This window comes from Camelina sativa, chromosome 15 (genome assembly GCF_000633955.1).
Source record: "Camelina sativa cultivar DH55 chromosome 15, Cs, whole genome shotgun sequence".
Classification (NCBI taxonomy): Eukaryota; Viridiplantae; Streptophyta; class Magnoliopsida; order Brassicales; family Brassicaceae; genus Camelina; species Camelina sativa.
In genome coordinates this window covers 12,507,117-12,522,300 of record NC_025699.1, presented here as the reverse complement: position 1 = coordinate 12,522,300, position 15,184 = coordinate 12,507,117, and the positions used below count along the sequence as shown (strand labels likewise).

At 34.3% G+C, this 15,184-nt stretch overlaps 3 protein-coding genes across 5 annotated transcripts; 2 read left to right on the top strand and 1 right to left on the bottom strand.

The window, feature by feature from the left end:
* Nucleotides 2,762-7,803, top strand: LOC104746581 (WD repeat-containing protein 3-like). Its single transcript, XM_010468099.2, has 12 exons — nt 2,762-3,116; nt 3,292-3,507; nt 3,626-4,750; nt 4,995-5,117; nt 5,268-5,449; nt 5,788-6,019; nt 6,208-6,417; nt 6,649-6,777; nt 6,892-6,960; nt 7,139-7,261; nt 7,347-7,397; nt 7,507-7,803. The coding sequence occupies exons 1-12, from the start codon at nt 2,880-2,882 to the stop codon at nt 7,678-7,680; spliced, it is 2,871 nt and encodes a 956-aa protein (XP_010466401.1). The 5' UTR covers nt 2,762-2,879; the 3' UTR covers nt 7,681-7,803.
* Nucleotides 7,948-10,794, top strand: LOC104746579. 3 transcript variants are annotated; one of them, XM_010468095.2, is made up of 6 exons: nt 7,948-8,157; nt 8,239-8,287; nt 8,873-9,656; nt 9,919-10,126; nt 10,200-10,329; nt 10,435-10,794. In XM_010468095.2, the coding sequence occupies exons 3-6, from the start codon at nt 8,890-8,892 to the stop codon at nt 10,707-10,709; spliced, it is 1,380 nt and encodes a 459-aa protein (XP_010466397.1). In that variant the 5' UTR covers nt 7,948-8,157; nt 8,239-8,287; nt 8,873-8,889; the 3' UTR covers nt 10,710-10,794. The 3 variants fall into 3 exon arrangements, with proteins under 3 accessions (XP_010466397.1, XP_010466394.1, XP_010466398.1); XM_010468092.2 differs by lacking the exon at nt 8,239-8,287 and having other exon boundaries at nt 7,949-8,157; XM_010468096.2 differs by lacking the exons at nt 7,948-8,157; nt 8,239-8,287 and adding an exon at nt 8,300-8,614.
* Nucleotides 10,726-11,583, bottom strand: LOC104746580. The gene has a single exon (XM_010468098.2). It carries the CDS (start codon nt 11,523-11,525, stop codon nt 10,908-10,910), a length of 618 nt encoding a protein of 205 aa, XP_010466400.1. The 5' UTR covers nt 11,526-11,583; the 3' UTR covers nt 10,726-10,907.

Below are 15,184 nucleotides of genomic sequence, written 5' to 3'. Positions count from 1 at the left end.
TTCGAATATTAAAGTTCAATTTGACAAATTCTCACAAGTTACTTAATGTTCTTCAGATTTTTTTCTTTTAATACTAGTAACGAACTCCAATGATAGATTAAACAAACGATATAAATTTGTAAATTACAGCGATTTCTTCAATTTAGAATTTTTACGTTTGATATCTATATTTTATAATTCGAATTTAGATCTATTTATTTATATTATTTTCGAATGTCTTAAACAAGATCGAAAAGAAAAAGAAGTATTGTATACGCATATCAGATTGGAAAGTAGCTAATTTTGGAAATTCCTCATGACATTTGTATCACTAATGTATGACGGCTTGATCGATATGCATATATATCCATATAATTACCCATATATCTTTTTTTTTTGACAACAGTTTAATAATATTGCTAAAAAAAATCATTATGGTAACAAAATCTTTTGCTAAAAAAAACAATGTATGAAGCAACTTATTGTCCTATCAATTTAATAATATTGTTTCTATTTTTTACTAGTCAAAGTAGGTATTGAGTCCCCGCGATATCGCGGAAGAACTCATTTTAATAAAATATATATATATATATATATATATATATATATATAATTTCATAATAAATTCAAAAAATTAAACTTTTTAACACATTTCTTATACTAATTGAGAAGTATGTGTCTGTTTAACCTTTTAAGTCTATTTAATTAGTTAGTTACCCTTTGACTAAAATATTTACAGATTTTATTATTGGTGTAATTTACACATATCTAACTCAATTATTTTGAAAAAAATTACAATTAAAATACGCAAATGAGGGATACAAATATTTACGATTAAATAAAGAATGATTAGTGCTATAAAGTATAAACATATGATTGGTCGTTGCATTTTTAAAATAATATTTAATGTAATTAAATCCACATATTTTTATTTAGTTATGTTTTCTATTTCAATATTATATAATTATTAGTTGCTTACAATTATAAAATTTAATATATGTATATCCTTATGTTTATTTATGTTTTACTTATAGTTAAACATATTTATATATGTAAATGTTTATATGCTGACATATGACATCACCATATACAATTTGAAAGAAATGTAAAATTATTTATCTGACAATTTTGAACTCTATGTTTTGTTTTAAAATTAATTTGATTTATCAGTTTCAGTTTCTTTCTATTTTGTTTTAATTGCTAAAAACATGAATACATTGTATAAAAACACTATAAATTTCAAAAATAATAGTATAAAAAAATTAAAAAGATATTAAAAAAAATAATTGAGGACCACTCTTAAAAGGGCATAATGTTCATTCGTTCAAATATAATATTTGAATTCATTAATTTTTTTTAAACATAACTCAAACATATTTATAGATATGAACATGTTTTCCAAAATCAATCATTACTTCATATAAAATCAAAATTTATCAAATTAATAACCTTATTTCTTTTAGACATATTACTATTCAGTTAATCAATAAGAAGATTACCAATCAGTCTCAAATTTAGATATAAATAAACATAAAATTATCACACATTTCATTTCTAACTCAGTTATAATATACATTAATAATAATGATTATATCTATTTTAATAGAGGCAGAATTGTAAATGAATATATAATAACAACTATCGTATTATAGACAAAACATATTTTATAAAAAAAAACCTAAAGTCATTAAATATTTTGACAGTTATAATATATTACATATGTAGTTAAATCCAATAATGAAAGTACTTACTACTTATTTTTCTCCGCACAAGATGCTAGTTATTTATCTAGTTTTTTTGTAAAGACAAAAACAATTATGAGTGAAAAAATACAATAAAGATTTATAAATCTGTTTGCTCTGAAAGATTATATCATTTGACGCCCATAATTGTTATATGGACATTCAATAAATATATAAGAAAATTATATGAACAACTACACATCAACATTTAAAAATAATTAAATACAAAATTATGAGTTATGAAGCTCTTTTGGTTTGTTTTAACTTTGAAAATAGAAAATTTAATAAATTAATAATTTTATCAAAATAACTAGTATATTATGGTCTAGTGATTTTTTTTAGATCTTTACAATTAAATTTGTTATTTTGGAGAAATATCATTAGTTTTTGAATAATAGTATAACATACAGTATGTAAAACTATTCATAAGAATGTGTTTTATATGAGAAAACCCTAACAATGATTTTAAGAGCAACCACAATGTCTAAATTTGGTCGCTTCTTCCCAGGAAAGTGTCCCAAACGCTGCTCTCCCAAATGCCTCTACAAGGGTGATGAACGCAGATCCATCGAATCAACGTTAGGTGCGTTTAGAGCTGAATTTCACGTATCTCAGGGCAAGACAAAGGTAGCAATAAATGTTATTATTGGGCAGCTGTTTCTCTTTTCATCTGGATATGTTTCTTCACAAACTACAAAAGATAAAATGGCGGCATATTGGAAGTATGAGAAAGTTGAAGACCATCCCTACCTCAATGCTTTTCTCCAAGAATTCAATAAATCGTTATATTTTTGAATCTTGGTTTTGGTTTTTCTTTGCTCAAGACACTTGTTTTTGTTTTTAAGACTATTTGTTGTTTTTGTGTTTAAGACTATTTGCTGATATCACTGAGAATGTTTGAAAAAAATAATAATAATAATACTGTACTAAAAAAAACAAAAGTTGTTGGGTCCGATGAGTTTAAGACTAGGGGTCAAATATTGAATTGACAAAAAGTTTAAGACTTTATCACAATTTATTAAAATAACAGTTAGATGTTAGCAACGCCTTCAACCTCTCCAAAACCCTAGAACCCAAAAGCTAAATGAAGTAGAAGGAAGGAGACGAAGAAGAAGAAGAGACAAATACAATCAAAGCTTCTTTGTTTTCTTTTGGAGAATGGTGAAGGCTTACCGAAGGTATAATGCGGCGTCCTCTTTTGGCGTGATTTCATCTTTGGATTCGAACATAGCTTACGACTCTAAGGGTAAGCATGTGCTTGCTCCGGCGTTGGAGAAGGTCGGAATCTGGCATGTCCGTCAAGGTGTCTGCACTAAAACCCTAACTCCTTCCTCTTCCCGCAGCGGTCCATCTCTCGCCGTTACCTCCATCGCCGCCTCCCCTGCTTCTAGTTTGGTACTTACTTTTTTGTTTGTTCACTCTATATATCAATTTGGTTGCTAAATAGAGCTTAAAAATGCCGTTTTTGAATAACAATTGCTTAGCCAAGAGAACAATTATCTAATACTCATGGGTGCTTTGTAGTATTGAGTTTCATAAGCTGTTGTTTGATTCTGTGTGATAAAACCAGGTGGCAGTTGGGTATGCAGATGGGAGCATAAGGATATGGGATTCCGAGAAAGGAACCTGTGAGGTTAATTTGAATAGTCATAAGGGGGCTGTGACTGCTTTAAGGTACAATAAGGTTGGGTCCATGCTTGCATCGGGGAGTAAAGATAATGATGTTATCTTGTGGGATGTTGTTGGCGAATCAGGCCTTTTTCGTCTCCGTGGTCACCGTGATCAGGTTCTTTACTATCTTAGTTTTACAGTTGTATGATGTAGTGTTTGATGATTCATACTATTTTTCTGGTGGCTTTTTCATTGTTGTTTTTGACAAAGCAATATTCATATGTCTAATGCAGGTCACAGATCTTGTTTTCTTGGATTCTGGTAAGAAACTTGTTAGTTCATCTAAGGACAAGTTCTTAAGAGTCTGGGATCTTGAGACTCAACACTGTATGCAAATAGTTAGCGGCCATCATACTGAAGTCTGGTCAGTGGATGCTGATCCAGAGGAGAGATATGTTGTTACTGGGTCGGCTGATCAAGAACTTAGATTTTATGCTGTCAAGCAGTACTTGTCTCATGGATCATTGGCATCAGATTCAACTGCAAATGATATCAAAACTGATGAAGATCACTCGACAGAGAGCAAGTGGGAAATTTTAAAGCCGTTCGGGGAAATTCAGAGACAAACTAAGGATAGAGTTGCAAGAGTTAGATTTAATGTTTCGGGAAATCTTCTGGCTTGTCAAATGGCAGGTAAAACAATTGAAATATTCCGAGTTTTGGATGAAGCTGAGGCAAAGCAGAAAGCAAAGCGTAGGCTTCGCAGGAAAGAGAAGAAGACTTCCAAATTGGGTGATGAAAATCCAACCGGTAATGGTGAAGCAGGTGCCAAAATTGAACAAGCGGATGCTGTTTCTAGTCTTACTGTCCCTGATGTTTTTAAGCTTTTACAAGTCATTAGAGCTGGCAGAAAAATCAGCTCTTTCTCTTTTTGTCCGATTGCTCCAAAAAATTCCTTAGGAACATTAGCTCTCTCTTTGAACAATAACTCACTGGAATTCTATTCCCTTAAGAGCAGCGAAAACGAGAAAACTGTTACCATTGAACACCAAGGACATCGCTCTGACGTGAGGAGTCTTACCCTCAGTGAAGATAACACCCTTTTGATGTCAACCAGTTACAGTGAAGTCAAAATTTGGAATCCCAGTACAGGTTCCTGTCTCCGCACTATTGAATCAGGATATGGATTATGCAGTTTGATCGTTCCCCAAAACAACAAGTATGGTATTGTTGGAACCAAGAGTGGGGTTCTTGAAATCATTGATATAGGAAGTGCTACCAAAGTGGAAGAAGTGGAGGCTCATGGTGGCACTATTTGGTCAATTACACCTATTCCAAACGGTAATGGGTTCGTCACAGTCAGTGCAGATCATGAAGTCAAATTCTGGGAGTACCAAGTCAAACAGAGATCTGGCCAGGTGAGATTCCTGACCTTCATTTTCTTTTTTTTCCCCTATTAGAATAAGTAAAAGATGCATTTTTGTTTTATAAATTGTTTCATTACACTCCTTTCTTTTTCATCTCCTGTTTTGTGCCTTTGATTTCCGGAATTGCCAAGTATTACTAAAGCTGTTGATGAACTGATACATTGTTTATTAGTGTTGAGTAGTATGTTAGAGTATGCTAACATGATTTGATTAAAACATGTTTGATAATCTGCAGGCTACCAAACAGCTCACTGTTTCAAATGTTAAGTCCATGAAGATGAATGACGATGTACTTGCTGTTGCTATCAGTCCTGATGCTAAACATATAGCAGTTGCACTGCTTGATTCCACAGTGAAGGTAGGTATTCTGTTAATGACATATTTAAAGGAGAAAAAACTAATTTAAGTAACGTCATATAAATGATACACTAACCACATTCATATCTATCGTAATATTATTTTCCTTGACTTATGTAACATCAACTTACTTACCTTATATTGCTTTCAGGTTTTCTACATGGATTCCCTAAAATTCTACCTCTCCTTATATGGCCACAAGTTACCTGTGATGTGCATTGACATCTCATCAGATGGAGAGTTGATTGTAACTGGTTCTCAAGACAAAAATTTGAAAATATGGGGTTTGGACTTTGGTGATTGTCACAAGTCTATCTTTGCTCATGGTGACAGGTACCTCCACAATTCGTACCATAATTCTCAAATGGCATAACATACTGAATGATGTGGACTCAGTTTTTCCGTGTATATTATAATTTTGTCTGGTTTTAGCAAAACATTTCCTCTCTCTAATAGACTTAGAATGGAAAAATGCAAAAAAAAAAGTATGACCATTGCTTGACATGATATAAGCAGAAAACTCTTTTTTCTTCCCGCATCTTCCCAACAAATTTACTTGGCTAGTAAAATGTTGATTATTACCGGAAATATTATATTTTGTGTATAAGACTCCTAGGAGTCATTAAAAGATTTGTCTGGTGCTTTAGTGACACGTGGTTTTGGTTTTACAGTGTCATGGGTGTAAAATTTGTTCGGAATACCCATTATCTATTCAGCATTGGGAAAGACCGCCTCGTCAAGTATTGGGACGCTGACAAATTCGAGCTATTGTTAACGCTTGAAGGGCATCATGCAGAGATTTGGTGCCTTGCTGTCAGTAACCGTGGTGATTTTCTCGTAACAGGATCTCATGACCGCTCTATGCGTCGCTGGGATCGCTCTGAAGAACCTTTCTTCCTCGAGGTAATTCCCAACTGTTGGAAGTTATTTAAATTTGCGTGATGAGGTTAGATACGGAAATCATGCAAATAGAATAAACTCTTCTATTGTAGTTGTGAATGTGGATTTGGTTGCATGTCTACTTGAGTATATTTTGATGAGTTACTATATGCGGCTGGCCAATTAATGTAATTTTGCTGTAAATGATGCAGGAGGAGAAGGAAAAGAGGTTAGAAGAGCTTTTTGAGTCTGAGATTGATAATGCATCAGTTGACAGGAATGGACCAATGGAGGAAATTCCAGAGGAAGGTGTTGCAGCATTAGCTGGCAAGAAGACGATAGAAACGCTATCAGCTACTGATTCAATTATAGAAGCCCTGGATGTAGCAGAAGATGAAAAGAATCGTTATGCTGCTTATGAGGTGGGAATTGTGACTTTGTTTGTTTATCTATACGTATGCATATGACTTCCCCCTAGTTGCTGTTAAAGCCCCATTGGGCTCAGTTCAAATTGCAGATAGAGACCATGGTGCTTTGTTTTATGCTAATTTGGAGTCAAAGTTAACATAAAATGGTTATGCCAATATCTAGTGATGCTACTTTGTTTCCTACTTGTTCTTTGCATCGTGATTTTTCTTTCTTCCAATTTTCAGGAGGAGAAAACAAAGGGAAAAGTTCCTGAATACCTACCCAACGCTGTGATGCTCGGGCATTCTCCATCCGATTTTGTTCTCAGGGCCATCTCAAAAGTGAAAACAAATGATCTTGAGCAGACTTTGCTGGTAGGTTGCTTTCTTCTATCAAACCATCGTTTTTACTAGTTACTTGGTTGTACCTTAATTAATACTGAATCCAAGGTTTAATCAACGCCTTTTCCTCTTTCGGATTTTGTGTAGGCTCTACCATTCTCAGATGCTATGAAGCTTTTTTGCTACATGAAAGACTGGAGTCTAATTCCCGAAAAGGTAAATAATATACTCCTTTTGTGTTCTAGATTCTATAATTCAGCTCAGACGGGACTTGTGTTGTAAAGTAGAATGTAAGCAACAACCTGTGATATTTTTGAAAGAGTAATTGAACGAAAAACAGATCCCGAGTTGTCGTCTTAGAATTTCTCAAAAGTTTGTTACCAAATCCTTGCAGGTAGAGCTGGTTTGCAGGCTCGACACCACTCTAGTACAGACACATCACAACCAGTTGGTAACAACGCCGTCTGCGAGACCAGTCTTGAGCGTTCTCAGGGATACTCTTTACCCAAAAATCAAGGTTAGCAAAGAGGAAAAGTGTTGTTGAGTTCTATATGTTTATTTAATTGATGAATTGGTTTTGATATGAATCTGGAACTTATCAGGCATGCAAAGATACAATCGGTTTCAATTTGGCAGCCATGGATCATGTCATGGTAAAACACATTTCACTTTGGATGATGTTTCCTTCAAGCATTTTTTGTTTTCTTTCATCTTTGTGGGTGGGTGGGTTTTTAATAAGTGAAGTATTTGGTATTTTTGCAGCAAATGATGGCATCAAGATCTGATGCTCCCTTCAAAGACGCAAAGGCGAAGCTAATGGAGATAAGGTCACAGCAAGCGAAACGTATGGCATCACGAGGAGAAACAAAGATGGAGAAAAAGAGAAAGAAGAAGCAGAAAAAATCAGAGGAAGGACACGGCCATGCTTTGTTCTGATGGGATGTATTAAACTTTAAGGATGGTTAATCTAATCCAATTTTGCCTGTAACCTTATATTTCAATTTTGATGTTGTTACTAAATCATTTCTCGTTCGAATCAATGGAAATTTTAAATTTATATACGAAAGCGTCAAAATCAAAATATAAGTTGACCAGAATAAAAGGGTCAAAATATAACATTTGTTTTTGCCCAGGGTCAAAATATACATTTCTTAAAATTGTAGAGAGCAATTCGTAAATATTTGTGGTTCAATAACTGATTGAACCAGTCCGGTATATATAATTTAGCTCCAGTATTAACCGGTTAACGTTGAAGGTCTTTGAAACGGCGGACACTTATGACGGTGATGTGATCCAATGGTGGGAGTCGTCGGACGGCGTGGGTTATCAGACTCCGGAAACCATGGCGCTGCCTCTCACACGCGCTTCCGTGACTATCACTACCTGTTCGTTTCTCACGCCTACCTCAACAAGGTCCTCTCTCTCTGCTCCATCCATCTATAACACAAATTCTGAATTTTTGCTTACAAATGGGTATGATGGATTTCTGAAAAGATTCGTGATGGAAGCAAGCAAGGTTCATAGGCTCAGTTTTGACATATTTGTAAGTTTGAATGTAAGATGCTTCTTTAGTTGTGTAATAGAAATAACATATCAATTTTGGAATTAAGGTTTGTGACTTTGTGTGGCTAAATCAATCATTCAGGAACAACATGCCAAACTAATTGGTAAAATATATTTTGGTCACAGGGGTTGGTATATTTGTTTGATAAAGTCAACTAATAGCTTTGTTTTATACATATCTTTTCTACACATGCACAGTCTAAACCCTTCACAGAAGTCTAGCTTTTGTATAGAATATATATAAGTTTCTTGTCAGTTTCCTGTTGAACCTACTTGTGAGAATTTCTTTGAGATGGTTGATGAACAGGTAAGGTTTTGGTTCTTTGCTGTTCTTTTCTTCTCTGGTAGCAGGTTTGACATTTTTTTTAGATGAGACGCTCAACAGACTTGGAGCAGTTGGCTCTTAGCTTCTCTTCACAAATACTTTAATATTATCTCATCTCTTCATTGATCTGATATTTATTATAGTCTTGTTGTTTCATTGTCTCATGAAAAGTTTGTATCTTTATTAGGAAATCTCTACAAGTGTTAATCTTTTGTAGTTGTTTCCATTTTTTGAAAGCAGAGGAACAGAGAGATTACATGCTGTGTGTGTTTAGAAGGAAGCTTGGTTTCCTTTATTCGAGAATTCGATGGGTTATCAGGAAACGGGTGAAGGCTAGAGTTATAGTCAGGAGGTTCAGGAAAGCAAGGTGGAGAGGGAGAAGAAAGGAGAGCCCTGAAACGGAAGTTACTTCTATCAATCTGAGCTCAAACTCCAGAAGACATATCCGGGTTGCCACGTTTAACGTGGCTATGTTCTCACTTGCGCCTGTTGTGCAAGACATGGAGGAAACAGCTTTTCTTGGTCATATAGATAGAAGCAACAACATCTCATGCCCTTCTCCAAAAGGGATTCTGAAGCAGTCTCCATTACATTCTTCTGCAGCCAGGAAACCAAAGGTCTGCATTAATCTCCCAGACAATGAGATTTCTTTATCACAAAGCTACAGCTTTCTGAGTATGGTAGAGAATGATAAAGACGGGAAAGAAAATAGAGGAAGTATCTCGATGAGGTCTCCCGTGTGTCTTCCTTCTTGTTGGTGGGATCAAGAAAGCTTTAACGGATACAGCAGCAGAAGAAGCATAGCTGAGTTGTTAAGAGAGTTGGATGCAGACATCTTGGCTTTGCAAGACGTGAAAGCAGAAGAAGAGACACTTATGAAGCCATTATCAGATTTGGCGTCTGCCTTAGGTATGAAATACGTGTTTGCAGAGAGCTGGGCGCCGGAGTTTGGCAATGCCATACTGTCAAAATGGCCTATAAAGAAGTGGAGAGTTCAGAGAATTGCTGATGCAGATGATTTTAGGTGATAGAAATCTTCTGACTATATCATTGTCTCCTTTTACTTAACTAACGAGTCTTAGACAACCTGAAGCATTGATTATAACTGTAAGCTCATGGGACTAGGTATCGTAAATTGTAGAGTTAGGTAGTGCGGTTTTGTTATCGATTTAAATTATATTCAGGTTAAAGAAGCAACAGAAGATGCAATGTCTTTGTTTTTTGTTCTGAAACATGGTGTTTGATGTGTGTGGTCGACTCAAAGTGTTTTTCTTGTGTGTGTGCAGGAATGTGTTGAAAGTGACTATAGAGGTCCCATGGGCTGGAGATGTAAACGTGTATTGTACTCAACTTGACCATCTAGATGAGAACTGGCGGATGAAGCAAATCGATGCAATTACTCGAGGAGATGAATCTCCCCACATCCTGCTTGGAGGCTTGAATTCTCTTGATGGCTCTGATTATTCCATAGCAAGATGGAACCACATCGTAAAGGTAACATTTCGTTAGCTTGGTCACAGGTTAACTTTGTTTCATATATAACAAAAACTATCTACTGTAAGAACAGTATTATGAGGATTCGGGAAAGCCGACGCCTAGAGTTGAAGTGATGAGACTTCTCAAGGGAAAAGGATATTCAGATTCAAAAGAATATGCAGGGGAATGTGAGCCTGTAGTCATTATTGCCAAAGGACAAAGTTAGTCTCTCTGTTTCTCTTAACTTGCAATGTTTTATTATTCTTCCGTTATTATAATACCAAATCATAGTGATAGTCATATGTGAAATTCTTGATCTGATGCAGATGTACAAGGAACATGCAAATACGGGACACGGGTGGACTACATTCTTGCATCTCCAGAGTCACCTTACGAATTTGTTCCTGGCTCTTATTCAGTTGTTTCTTCCAAAGGTACTTCTGATCATCATATAGTCAAAGTCGATTTAGTTATAGCCAAAGAGCGATCACGAGGTAGCTTCAAACATTCGCGCAAGAAAGCAAAGCAGAAGATCTTTCGGATAAAAGCTAATTTGATGTCGAAAGATACATGGAAACTAGGAAATCTTATGAATTCATAAACTATGGACACTAATCAAGGAACAACACTTGTTTATATGATGATTATGTTTATTCTAATAATATTAAGATGCAACACAACATTCAGTCTACATATTGTTTCGCTATTGTCATAAAGAACTAAAGAAAGGTTTAAGCAAACAATCATATACTTTTACAATCTACAACAAATAATTTGGAAACAATAGAAGCAACATATCTCAGGCAGAGACAGAGGCTTTCTTGGTCTCCTTCTCAGCAGCTACCTCCTCCTCAGCAATTGGTGCGTACCCGATTCCACTCCGTTTGCTTGGAAATAAAGCGAAGATAGCGGCTGAGGCAACACCCACGGCTGGAGGCAAAGCCATGACTAATGTCTTTTGCGTTTCCCTGAACCGAGGATAAAAGCAGCTTGCGGTATTAGCGTCAAGCAACACCAGTGTCCCAAACACTGCCAGCACGAAACCTGCATGAACGAAATCGGCTATCCTGAGCTTGTACTTGGACAAGTCCACAGATCCCGGATCAGCGTAAGTCCAGAGGCCTTTCTTGGTGACTATACCAAACTTTCTTGATCCGTCGGCGCCTTTGAAACTATCGGTAAAGCATGAGAACACGCAGGAGAAGCTGCAAAGGCCGACAAGGATGCTTGACATGACCTTATTAACTGTGGTGCATTCACCGTCGTTAGTGAGGACAGGGTTGAGTAAAAGGTAGATGAAGAGTGTTCCTGTTGGGAGAAGCTTTATAAGACTCTCGAGGCCTGTGAGGGATTTATTTGCCATGGTTTCTTTTGGAGGGTTTGTTTTGGGTATGAGCAAAGAAGAAGTATCGGACATGAGATTAAACCTTGAGTTAGATGTATAAACTATAAAGTGTGTTCTTGGCTTGATACATTTGTCGGTATTTATAGAACAGTTTGAGATGATAAACCATTGATCCGGTCCGAGATGTTGGGTTTTAACACCGTAGAAGAATTGGTAATAACATTGACCAAGTCAAATCATCACTTGTGTGATTGTGTCTATACACGAAGACTCAATAATTTCTAAAACGGTTGATTATTATTTTCTTCGATCGACTAGAAAAGTAGACATATGTTATTAAGTTTTGGACCTAAAGGAGAAGAAAATTCTGAGGCATCGTAAGCACACGTTCGGTATTGACTGAATCTAAAGAGAAGTTTCTCTTTTGGATATACGAAAATTTTCTAAGACTATACCAACGAGGCTACTTTTAAGTATTGCATGATAATTAAATGTCTTTTCGTGTGTTTGTTTTTGTGTTATATATACGTTACATTGTGATGTTAATTACAGTATTAACTTTCAAGTAAAACACAAGTATTAGTTCTCTTTTTGTAATAACAACTTATTAAAAAAATGATAGAGACAAACATGTTAGTGTTTTCTGTATCATAAGGATAGACTTTGCAGTTGCAAATATGCAAACGTAAAAAAAGAAAATCTGAATGTGTTTAACGTTTGCGTTTAAAATTTATTTATATCTGAATTTGAAAGTTGAAAACAATTAGCATAATATTTTTCACATGTAAACACAAAAATGGAAATGCAAAGAAAATTTCACAATGATTGTTGTGTTTATATTTATACTTTGTATATAATGCATCATAAATGGAAGGGAACTCGATGTTTTAATTCAATATGTGTTACAATCAAGACTTTTAGCGTTTTTGCCTTTAGATGTCAAACTATTCCAACATACAGTCAAATGAAATTTATTTATTTTATTTTATCATATACACGTCAAAATAAAAAATGTGAAATTAGATTAAAAAAAATGTCTAGATATATTGTTTTTAATGTAAAAACAACATTTAAGCAAAAGAAACAAAAAACAAAAAAACAACATTTAGGCCCCGATTGGTAACAATTGTTATTTGTGGCTGTAGAGACTTTGACTGTAAAAATTTGGCTGTATAAAATTTGGCTGTAGAGACTTTAGCTGTAGATACTTTAACTGTTAAAATCTGATTGTTAAAAAAAAACATTTAAAATTGTGACTTTAATTTTATTAAAAACACAATTATAAGAAAATACAAAGGTGATGATAAAAATAATAAATTTGTGAAGAGAAGTGGATATCAAAAGAAAGAGAAAAAAAATACTGATAATTAATCTATAAAAAAAGATTTGTATAAAAATATATATAAAATTATATAGAGTTTTTAATTATGGTGGAGAAAGAAAAAAAAAAGTTTTTAAACTTGTTGGCTTTAAAAGATTTACAGCGTCATTTTGAAGCTTTAATTATCAGAAACTTTAAAAGAAGGAAAATAAAGAAGAAAAAAATTAAAGTGGCTGTAGAAACTTTAAAAAATAAAAAAGTCATTAAAGTTTGATTGGTAAATAAAATGCTTTTAAAACTTTTAAATGATTTTAAAGTCTTAAAAATCTTCACCAATCAGGGCTTTAAGCATTCAAACCCGCTTCTTCATTTTCTTGCAGTTGAGCCAACCTGAAATTGGCTATGAGATAGAAACTACAGCTCATTTCATTTACTTGTGTAAATTGAACTTAACCTGGAATTGCCTATGAACCATTAAATCGAGTAACTCGTTCTGCTTGCTCACCTTTTATTTGTTTTGAGTAAATAAAATTCACAATTGGCTGCGTCTACAGCGACTTGTAATTTTGGCTTTATGCATTTAAAAAAAAAAATTGATTTGGCTATTATTGGCTAATGATTTTCTTATAATAAATTGCTTGGAGATATGGGTAAGTGCATACTCTTTTTTGACTTCTTTTACGTATTAATTTGTTAAAAACTAAGCAAGCACAGTTTAACTTTTACACGGAGATAATGTAAAATAGTAAGATTTGAAAGGTCCATACTTATATGGAACCTGATGGACTCATTATCAAATAAGACCCACTAATAATCTTTGGTTAGTTAGTATAATACGTTTTATGCCATTGGTTAAACGCAGCATCGTACGTTCTTGCATGTCCCATGTCCCATTCATTATGTGAGACGTGTCAAACTGGAGATCTTTACCCAAATGTGCAGAAATACTACTGTTGTACTAATATACTATATATTGTTTATTTTGGCTTGACGTGTTGGAAGTGTGATTGCAAATACGAATTATATAAGGAAAAAATCGACATTTACTGTGCATGAGTAGATAAGAATGGTGTGCATGAGTATGATTGCGAATGTATTTTAAGCGACAAAAATCCCAGAGACTTGACAAAGATGACATTCGTGTGCTTGAAGTTGACCGAAATGTATATGTTAAAAATCTCACATAAAATGCACTGTGTGTATATAAGAAATACATGAATCTTGTAAACAAGAAAAGTTAGTGTTGTTACGTCAAAACGAAAGAAAACAAAATATAGTTATGTTTTAAAAGTTGGGCTTTGCTGCGCCCATGATTTGGAAAAGAAGAGGTTTGGTTAACCAGTAGTTTTGAGAATGATAAGTCTACTAAACCCATTAAACATTTCGTAAGTTCTCTGATTATGTAAATATTAACATGAAAAGGCATTTATAGAAATTAACATGAAAAAGCATTTGATTTGTGATAAGTTATTAATTTAATTTTATTTGTGATTTTGTCTCTCTATATGTGTCCAAATCTGACCATGATGTAAGTTATCAAATCCATGTGAAAGGTCCATGATGAGTGATAGAACCCTCTAAGACGATGGATTCATTATCAAATATGATCCACTTATAATCTTTAGTTAGTTTAACAAAACGCACTTCTTGTATGTCACAATACAAACAAAAAGCTGAGTGTATTACGTTTTATGCCATTGGTTAAACAAAACGTACTTCTTGTATGTGAGTCGTGTCATTCAAAACCCAAATGTGGAGAAATATATATACTATTACTACTGTTTATTTTGGCTTGAGGTGTTTGAAGTGTAAATGAAAATACAATTGTACACTTACTTACTATGCACCAGATGTACGGCCATCTAAGCTATAAGGGTTTGAAGACTACAACGCAAATAATTTTCTTGCGACTTACATGATGAATGTCAGCAGCACCACCACCGGACGTCAGCAGCTCCAAAACCAACTTCACTAGCCCCAACAACATTCATTGGCGGTAACCGGAAACCCTTGGATTAGACGGAGTGATCAGGTTAAACCTACCATCAAGCAAAGAAGGTCAAGACAAAAATAAAACCACCACCGGCTGGGGTTGAAGAATTATACAACGCAATTTTGTTCGTGAGTTGCTTCCTTTATGCGTCTACTGCCGAGTTCCGACTATTTGCAAGCTACTTCCATCACTAAACCAAATTGTTCCGATTTAACGTTTTCATATATTATAAACTCCAACAAGGAATCCAAGGAAAGCAAGATAATCTTACCAAAAAATGTTCAAATTAATTGGTATGATAGAAAAAAAAAAAACAAAATCCAAGGAAAAAAAAATAATATATCTTATTTGAATAAATGCTCGCACATGATTGGACGATGTAGGCAAACAAGAAGTTCGAAATTGCATTTTTTTGTT

What these genes read in the sequence shown, in the direction of transcription:
- LOC104746581 (XM_010468099.2), top strand. Translation starts at nt 2,880, where the DNA reads ATGGTGAAGGCTTACCGAAGGTATAATGCGGCGTCCTCTTTTGGCGTG. An exon ending in AAGAACCTTTCTTCCTCGAG is followed by an intron (nt 6,020 to 6,207) that starts GTAATTCCCAAC and finishes TAAATGATGCAG; the next exon opens with GAGGAGAAGGAAAAGAGGTT. An exon ending in ATCTTGAGCAGACTTTGCTG is followed by an intron (nt 6,778 to 6,891) that starts GTAGGTTGCTTT and finishes GATTTTGTGTAG; the next exon opens with GCTCTACCATTCTCAGATGC.
- LOC104746580 (XM_010468098.2), bottom strand. Translation starts at nt 11,525, where the DNA reads ATGTCCGATACTTCTTCTTTGCTCATACCCAAAACAAACCCTCCAAAA.
- LOC104746579 (XM_010468095.2), top strand. Translation starts at nt 8,890, where the DNA reads ATGCTGTGTGTGTTTAGAAGGAAGCTTGGTTTCCTTTATTCGAGAATT. An exon ending in GATGGAACCACATCGTAAAG is followed by an intron (nt 10,127 to 10,199) that starts GTAACATTTCGT and finishes CTGTAAGAACAG; the next exon opens with TATTATGAGGATTCGGGAAA. An exon ending in CATTATTGCCAAAGGACAAA is followed by an intron (nt 10,330 to 10,434) that starts GTTAGTCTCTCT and finishes GATCTGATGCAG; the next exon opens with ATGTACAAGGAACATGCAAA.